General features: G+C 36.6%; 1 protein-coding gene across 1 annotated transcript; it reads left to right on the top strand.

The window, feature by feature from the left end:
- The first annotated feature begins 1,857 nt into the window (after positions 1-1,857).
- LOC113687391 (uncharacterized) lies at positions 1,858-8,174 on the top strand. Its single transcript, XM_027205008.2, has 3 exons — positions 1,858-2,305; positions 7,246-7,614; positions 7,675-8,174. The coding sequence occupies exons 1-3, from the start codon at positions 1,879-1,881 to the stop codon at positions 8,061-8,063; spliced, it is 1,185 nt and encodes a 394-aa protein (XP_027060809.2). The 5' UTR covers positions 1,858-1,878; the 3' UTR covers positions 8,064-8,174.
- Positions 8,175-9,731: the final 1,557 nt, after the last annotated feature.

Raw genomic sequence — 9,731 nt, 5'->3', positions numbered from 1 at the left:
TCAAATCTTGAGTTTCAACCGTTGAATTATCAAATTACTCCATCAAAGTTGTTTATTAAGGAGGATTAAAGCTTCTAGTGGAGGGATTTGTGAAAGGAAAATCCTAAGTTATCATCTTTCTTGAGGTGTTTAGGTACTTTGTTTACAAACTTTCTCTTTGTTCTTGCTAATGTCAAATTAGTGGCTTAGTGGCTAAATATGTTGATTTGTGGTAGATTTTATGGTTGAAAGTGGAGTTTTGATGAATTTTTGATTGATTAGTGATTTTTCTGTTTTTATATCATAATTATTGTTTAGTCATGGATTGATGGCCTGTTATAGTGTAAAATGGAGATTGGTATATGTTGGATATGATTAGTTGCAGAAAATTTCAGAGTTTATGCGGAATTTTCAGTTTAGGGTTTCATCCTACCCTGTTCTGTCCGAACCTGTTAGGCCATGATTGAGGCAGAATCAGCCTTTGCCCAAAACATGAAAGTTGTTGGTAATTGAGTTAGCTAGCTATCTGTAAAATTTCAACTCAATCGGAGCACTGTAGCATATGAAATGACAGAAATACCCTTGACTGCCCATGAGCCCTGTTTCGCGCCCAGATTTCTGTTTTCGTGGAGTTTTCCATTTTTTTGACTCTGAAAATGCATGATTTGGCTTTGGAGGTCTTCATAAGAAATGTAGGGTTATGTCTTGGTTTCGAAACGCCATAAGATTCGTTTCAATCCGATAAGTATAGCTTCAGTTATGGATATTGTGTCGAAAGGTGTATTTGATAGTCTATGATGTGTATGTGGTTGATTTGAGATGAATTGGTGTTGCTTGTAGGATGGAAAAGTAAGGAAATTAAGGGTATATGCTGTCCGATCTTTGAAAGCATTTGATTGCTTTGAGTTTGAGTTGAAGGGTTTGGACTTGAGCAAGGCAACGATATATGATGGATGGTTCCTGAGCCGTGGTTGGTGAGTGATCCCTCAACTACTTCCAAAGTTACTTTTGAACTAATTCTTGCTAATTCTTGCACTGGTTCCTCAATTGCTTGCATTGGTTGTTTGATTGCATATCATTTGTGTATGTGTGTGTGCTATGACATAATTTGGCTCCAATGAGTTTTTGAAAAAATCTTGTGTTTAGAACCAACGTCTCCACTACGGTTTACACATTCTTTGGAGCACGATGGCTCCTTATTTCTGTTTATCTGTTACCTGATCTAAATGAGCGTTGGATATTTAAGTACAAGAACTTCACCGGCTCACACGAGCAATAAATGTACATTTGATTACTGCATCATGACATCATCTAAATGCTTTATTGTGAAATATACTTAATTATTGATTTTACTGGACACTCGCTGAGTTTCTAGCTCACCTCCAAATGTTTTCTTCTCTCCATAGGGATCGAGGCAAAGGAAGCACGTGTAATAAGTTAACGTATCTGGAAGATTATTTCATGTATATTTCGCTTTTGATTCACTTGTGGTTTATATATTCGTGGAACTTGGGGAAAAATATTATTTTGTTTATTATTGAGATTGTACCATAGGTTATTGGATGTGATGATTCACCTTGTGTAATTGTGGGCCTGTATAAATATTTGGAATTGAATTGGTTGTATATATACGTTCCACGTTTAGAATTAGTTTTCGCTTCGCTTATGATATGTAATTTTTGGAGAATTTGATGTATTATTTGAGTTGTGCCTTATATTTTATTGAGGAATGTAGTGAGTGAGTAAGTCCCGACGAGAGCTGGGCAGGCGGTCCGCCGAACCCTTTGGTTTGCCTTAGGGGGAGGTGGGGCTGTCACATGAAGCCTATATAAATGCCAAATCTTGGGGTGCAATAGAGCACACCAAATTGAACTGCGAAGTGTGAACCTTGTTAGCAATATGGGTTCTTCTTCGAAAAAATGTGTCTTTGTGTTTCTTCTTCTCTTGAGCATTGTGTTAGAGTTGAGTGTAACAACTCTTGGTGATGGCAAGCTTAACAAAGAATTGAAGGAAGATGGTTGTGGAATTGGTAGGAGGGGTTGTAGTGGTAGGGGAAGGGAAGGACGAGGGTTATTTGGAGTCGGAGGAGTTGGTGGTGGCAGTGGGTTTGGAGCTGGAGGCGGTGTCGGCGCAGGTGCAAGTGGCGGAGTTGGTGGAGGAGAAGGTTTTGGAGCAGGTGGTGGCGTTGGATGTGGTGGTGGTGGAGGTGGAGGTGGAGGTGGAGGAGGAGGCCTCGGAGGAGGTTTTGGACAAGGTGGTGGATTTGGTGGTGGAGTTGGAGCAGGTGGAGGCGTTGGAGGCGGTGGAGGATTCGGAGGAGGTGGTGGTGGTGGACTTTAATTATGTCCATGCAAGACTAGTTCAACTGTTGTACTTTGTTTTCTTGAATCCCATGTCTAAATATTACCTCCCTGGCCTATAAATGGTGGGGCGGAGCTCGTTAATTTTCATAAATAATATGGAAATCTTGGGGGAAAAAAGTACGTATGTCCTATTAAATAAATAACTAATGCACGATTTTCATGCCCTATTAATTAAACACTTCCAGATTTCCTTGTTCCCTTTTTGTGCAAGATCATCCGTCATTTTATGCACTCGTGTGACGAGACCTATGAAACCCGATGCTCAGCTCACTGATTTCCGTGAATCTAATTTGACAAATATTGTGTAAATTTGGTATCTAGCATATTTTACTTCCAAAAGGAAACTTTTTATTATGTGTAAATTTTGCTGAAGAACCAAAATGATACGAATTTACTGAAACATTTGGACCTCGTTTGGCTCTTCAAAATTATACCAAAACAGGCTTATTAATTGATTCCAATCTTTTGGTTAACTGATTTCATTCTGATTTTGTCTCTGCCGTCTGCTGTTTCCTTCGGTTTTGATGAGAATCTGGGAGCTTCTGTCCAAGTGCTAAATTTCCTTCTAGACAGTGGCCTTCGTTTTACAAAAGAAGAAAAGGTAGAATAGGTTTAGTACATAAAAGTACGTATTGATCTAACTTTTATAATCTAAACAAAATTGCCTTTACAATACGCAAACTTTCCCTAGACTCTTTTTTTTTTTTTTTGGTCAAACCACCCGGTATCCGGAGCCACTGCTCCAACTAATCCGAATTCGGCCCGGATTGCGCCCGCAGAGTCTGACTCTTGCTCAGGAGTAAGGCCTGGCCCGAACTGTTGAACTTGGCGCTCACAACGAGAGTCGAACCGAGGACCTCGTGTAGCATTCACTAGTCTCTCTTTTGCCTCACACTCTTTGCAACTAAATACAATAACAAAAATTTGAAAACAAGAAACAAGCAGGAAATAAACTACCAAATAACCGCTTAATTTCCTAAATAGTTAAATTACCAGAAATTAGATTAGAATAAAAACTTCAAAATCAGAATAGAAAATATTAACTTTCAGAAATTTGGTCTAATTATGTCGATAGTTATTCTACATCATTTTAATCCAAATCCAGGGGCCATTTTTGCCGTAGCAATACTACAAACAATCTCACAATTCTTGTCATAGCTTAAATCCAATTATCTTTCCCCTCAAATCTTGTTGCACCCTAAAGGCATTTAAGCTACCAGAATCGTCCTAATATTTACCTTCATCAGTGAAGTTCTTATGGGTTCTACCTTCATGGCTAAATATAGATACCAACGGCGGACATTGGAACATAAAACAGACTATTTCAGAACATGGTTGGAAGATAATGGTAGGAAAAATTAAGTCAAAAAAGGAGACGTAATCTCACAGTCAAGGAAATCAAACTGACTTGCCCGAGTAATACCAAACCTTTATTTCTCTTTTCTCATGCAAAAAAAAAAACCATGAGTCTTGAGCTTGAAAAAGAATACTTTCAAAAACCATATACTTCAAAGTAAATACAGATGCACTCATATAAAAACTAACTGGGTGATGCGTCTTAGGCTTTTTCTTTTTCTTTTGTGAAAAGGTAATAATGCATCTTAGTTATTCCTAAATTGGTATAAACTAATTAGCATTATTTGTTAGTATTATTTTCAATTAAAAAGCGCAAATGCACCAGGATAAGGCGTCAACGGTTGACCACCCTGACTGTATACAACCATGTGAACAGTTGATCCGCCGCTTTTTTTCCCATAACGCCGATCAGATCGCCAGTATGGAGATTTTCCGTGGTCGTTGACATTGAAATTTGATCTTGTCAAACGTACATTAATGGATATTTATGTCAAAGAAATTTAAACTTGACCAATGAGTTAAAGTCCGATTATTCAACAGTATTTGACAATGGCTAAATTTTTTTTTATTGACAGTATAATGGCTACATTTTTTTTTATTGACGGTAGTCCTTCCATCCTAATAATTGGCCTGGTATTGTTTTAAGGATTAATCTTTCCTACACTGACAGTGTATATACTGTCAGCGTTAGATGAATGACAATTATGCAAATTTAAATTTGAAATTCAACTTTTTGGACGCATATCATGGAATCTAATGGTGATAGTGTATACACTGTCAGTGTATATAAAATTTACTCTTGTTTTAATATTTGACCTCAACAATTGTTAGTGCCAAATGTAAATTGCACAAGGCAATAGAGATTATAAAATAGTAATATTAAAATAATAAATGCAGATATTAAAATTGTAAAAAAAAAAATCTATCTCTGCACATAGTTTTTAGAAAATCTATCTCTACACATAGTTTTTAGAAAATCTATTTCTACACATAGTTTTTAGAGGTTTGAACATTTTTTGCAACTTTAAGTATTCCTCTTTGACCCTCAAAACAAGGGTAAAAAGATACTAACCTCTCCAAAAAGAAAAAAAAAACACACACACACACACACAGAAACACGCGCGCTTACACTTGAAGCCTAATAAAACTTACTAATAGCAGCAAATAACCAATACTTTCCAACAAAACACGCTCTATTGATGAACTTAACATAACTTCAAATGACTACCATAGATTATTATTATTTTTCTTTTCCTGTGTACCCTTTCCTCTAGTAAATGTATTTTAAGTTATCCATTTATTGAACTACTACATAATCAAATTTTCTTCAAATTCCAATTTTACCATTCAATATCAAAATACTGGAATTTTTATCATTAATTGCCCTCAGCAATTGCTCTCACAATTATTAAGCCCATCATCCGAGATATACCCAGTTTCACTTAATAGGATACAAACCACTGGCGGATTTAAGGTGGGGGCACGGGCCCCCACTGCTCCTCCTTAAATTCCTACAATATGCATAAAATTTTGATATTATCTTAAATGTGCCTCTAAAGTTTTTTTATGAAATAAATGAAAGAATTACATGATCTTTTAAATTGGTTCATGAACTAATATTCTAAAAGAATATGTGGATCACAAAATTTCATTTGAAATAAGTTCAAAATTTTTTTTTCATTTTAACTTATTGGTGAATATTTTTACTTAAAAAACTAACAAAAGAGTAGGAAAAAAATTTTAGTGTTACTTTTGCCCAAACTTTTTCTGGCTCCACCACTGATATTTTTTAGTAAAATAAAGATGCATTAAAACAAAGTCAAAGTCTATAGAGTAATAGTTAAAGTAAAGTCATCCGTGTGTTGATGACACCCTTTTAAGTCTTGCAAAAGTAAGGGAAGGACAAAATCAGGATAGGATTAAAAAAAGGTGGAGTCTTCATTGATGCTTCTTCCCCAATTCGCTAGCATGTCTACACATTTGTTTGCTTTGCGGTAGTTATGGTAAAAACATAACTGCTGGAATGTAGTCAACAGATCCCTGGAGTCAAAAATAATAGGAGAAAGTTCATGAGAAATAAAGTTATTTGACTTAAATAAAGAGATAATACCTTGGCCGAGGAGAAAAAGATGATAAAATTGCTTTTCTGATTATTTTAGAAAGTGACAACATTATCTCAAATCAGAGACAGAATCTCTAGGATCTACTAAGGAAAATAATACAATTAGTCAGTTTTTGGAATTAGAAGTATCAAAAAGCAAACTATATTGAGTTCTTGAATAAACCACTCATCAGAAAAAAAAAACTACATTCGAAGAAGACTAACCCAAAGAACTCACCTCAATTTAAAGGAAAACCTATGCCTTCCACCAAATATTTAATAGCCATAATAAAACCAAAGAGGTGAAACCGAAAAAGAAGAAAGGGTATCGGCTTAACATGGGGGCATAAATATGATAATGATTGTTCAAATAACAATTAAGTTAATTAATTGTAATTAAAATCCAATTATGTAAACATCCAATTAATTCCTTAACGTATGAGAAAGGTTTTCAGGAAATTGGAAGGTTTGGATGTTAGTATAATAAATGATTAAAAGGGCTTTTATGTAATTCTATCAAAACACAAGCTTAATTCAGTTGTACTTGATACTCAACTTGGCACCAAATATTATAACATATCAAACCTGCACCTAACCTTAAATGTCTGAAATGTTATATAAGTAATTATAGTGAAATTAAAGTTGTAATGACTTGTATTCAATGCTCCAATTACACTTCAAACACTCTAACATTCCCAAAATAGCCCCACACTTGCGGTTGAAATCTAAAACCATCTTTGTCCTAAACTCGTTCTTATATAGTATAAAATAATAAAATATAAGGATACACTTGCAAAAACAAATAGAAAGGTTTAAAGGGGAAGGCCATTTACTTCAAGAACATGGATATAAGAAGAAATTTATGGCCGATTGGCCCCAGTGACCACAGTTTCCATATGCATTAATCGTAGCGTGTCAATTTGGAGTAAAATAACTTAGTAAATCCTTGTCGGTGGAATTGAAAACAAGCACAAGCGATCCATTGGATTTGACTTTGAATATCTCTTCATTTAATGTTCCCGCCTCAATTTCTCTTATCTCCCCAACAACTCGAACGTGTCGTACAAGCCATGCAACAGTGCATGCATTAATTACGTAGTGAGAATTGAAAACCCTATTGCCAACTTACTACTTTTGGTAGTGCCTTTAAGGAATTAAGCCTCTATATATACCCATGTCTAAAGGCCAGTAGAGCAAAGCAAATTTGAATTCTTGTAAGCATTATGGGTTCTTCTCAAAAATGGTTTTGCGTGCTTCTTCTTATCTTGAGTGTGGTGTTAGAATTGAATGTAGTTGCTTTTGGAGATAGCAAGATAGAAAAAGAGACGTGGAGAGATAATGATTGTGGATTTGGAAGGAGAGGTTGTTTTGGTGGTGGACGTGGTGGATTTGGAAGACCAGGAGGAAGAGGTCCTGGATTTGGAGGTGGACGTGGAGGTGGTGGAGGTTTTGGTGGAGGAGCTGGAGGAGGTCTTGGTGGTGGAGGTGGAGTAGGTGGAGGTGGCGGTTTTGGTGGTGGAGGAGTTGGGGGTGGTGCAGGTAAAGGTGGAGGGTTTGGAGCAGGAGGTGGTGTTGGTGGAGGTGCAGGAGGTGGTGTAGGTGGAGGAGGAGGGTTTGGAGGAGGTGGAGGTGGTGGTGTTGGAGGAGGTTCAGGTCATGGTGGTGGATTTGGAGCTGGAGGTGGTGGTGGTGGTGGTGGAGGACTTGGTGGTGGTGCTGGTGGAGGAGGAGGAGGGGGTAGTGGTGGAGGCGGTGGCCTTGGAGGTGGTTCAGGTCATGGAGGTGGGTTTGGAGCTGGTGGAGGTGTAGGTGGTGGTGCTGGAGGACTTGGTGGAGGTGCTGGAGCAGGAGGTGCAGTAGGGGGTGGCATTGGAGGAGGAGCAGGTGGAGGTGGCGGCGGAGGAGGAGGTGGAGGTGGAGGCGGTGGCGGCATTGGAGGTGGTTCTGGCCACGGTGGTGGATTCGGTGCAGGAGGAGGTGTTGGAGGTGGGGCAAGTGGAGGAGTTGGAGGTGGTGGAGGATTTGGAGGTGGTGGTGGTGGAGGAAGAGGGGGAGGATCAGGCCATGGTGGTGGTTTAGGAGCTGGTGGAGGTGTAGGAGGTGGAGCTGGAGGCGGTGCAGGTGGTGGTTTAGGAGGTGGCCATGGAGGTGGAATTGGTGTTGGGGTTGGAGTAGGCATTGGCGTAGGGGCTGGTGCTGGTGCTGGCAAGGGCATTGGTGTTGGTAGTGGTTCCGGCAGCGGTGGAGGAGGTGGTGGACAGTAGAGATGCTGCTGCTTATAAACCCATCCATGCAGATTCAAAGTTTCAAGTGCCTGTGTTTTCAAACTCGGACCGGACCGGCCGGTCCGACCGGTTGAACCGGGAACCGGTGGTGTGTCCGGTCCGAGTTGATCATCAAAACCGGGAAATTCAAAACCCGGTCAACTCCGGTCAAAACTCGGGTTTGACCGGGTTTGACCGGTACAGAACCGGAAAAACCGGTCCAACAGGAGCTTTTGCAAAAAAAATTCAAACTTTTTTAATATTATATTTTGACCCCCTAAATTGTGAAAACTTATTAATATACATCAAATATTTCATACTTTATAAATATTGTCCTAAAATTTGATGTTATTTTTCAATTAAATCCATAATTTTAATTCTAATCTTGTTAATGTTTATTAAATAATATAAATTGTTACTTTAATTATATAGTTTTCATATATTAATTTATATGATAAAATAAATAATGAGACTGCAAATAACAAACAATGGAGTACAAATAACATTTTTCAAATTTTTGTAATGCTAAAATTGCATCTAAATGTATTATCAAAGAAATGTTACTTTTGAATGTAACGTATGCTTGGAAGCCTTGGATACTTTTCTTTCTGAATAACACTTTTTAATTTTTAATTACAAACGTTAATACATTTATCATAAATTAAATATTTGAAAATAAAATATCCGTAAAGAGTCGGTACTTTAAATAGATTATGTGTATTTGCCTATAAACTATACTCTTTAAAGTAAGGAGTATAGTTTATTGATTTAAGTTAAGGAGTGTAGTTTATTAATTTAAGTAAGGAATGTAGTTTATTGATTTAAGTAAGGAGTGTAGTTTATAGGCAAATACACATAACCTATTTAAAGTATCCGCTCTTTACAGATATTTTATTTTCAAATATTTAATTTATGATAAATATATTAACGTTTGTATTAAAAAGTGTTACAATAATATTCTCGCAAAAAGAAAATCAGTAGGTTATCTATTTGATATAAATTAAATATTTTTTTTAAAAAGAAATGACCCATAAAGTATTAATTTTTTATGGTTTTCATCCATTACATGAGTAAAGTATTAGCTCTTTATGAGTATTTTATCCTGAATTATTTAATTTATGTTAAATACATAAATATTTATAACTAAAATTGAAAAAGTGTTATATTAATATTTCTATGGAAGAAAAACTGGTAGGTTTTGTATTTAACAAAAATTAAATATTTGAGAGTAAATACAAATCTGTATTTGAGAATAAATATTTGTAATAAAGTAAATGTTTGAAAGTAAAATACTCGTAAAGAGTTGGTACTTTAAATAAGTAATATGTATTTGCCTATAAATTACGCTCCTTAAAGTTTATTAATTATTAATTAATTTGTAATACTTTGTCATTCATTGGACATGTAGCACAAAGGACAAATCAGGTACAAAATTCTAATTTCACTCTCTAAAACAATATTTTAATCATTTGGACTAAATTTATAAAGGATTAGTAACCTCAAGGGAGGTCAGTGTAATTGTTCAAACCACAGGGGAGGTTAGTGCAAATGTCAGAAACCTCAGGGGAGGTTTCTGAAATTATCCCTAAAAAAAATTGATCCTTTAAGAGATGCTAGTGGTTCCCCTGAACTTTGGAACACCTGTTTGGCACGTTGAGACTCATTTTA

The sequence above is a fragment of the Coffea arabica genome, chromosome 5e, assembly GCF_036785885.1.
Source record: "Coffea arabica cultivar ET-39 chromosome 5e, Coffea Arabica ET-39 HiFi, whole genome shotgun sequence".
Lineage (NCBI taxonomy): Eukaryota > Viridiplantae > Streptophyta > Magnoliopsida > Gentianales > Rubiaceae > Coffea > Coffea arabica.
This window is presented reverse-complemented; position numbering and strand designations above follow the sequence as displayed.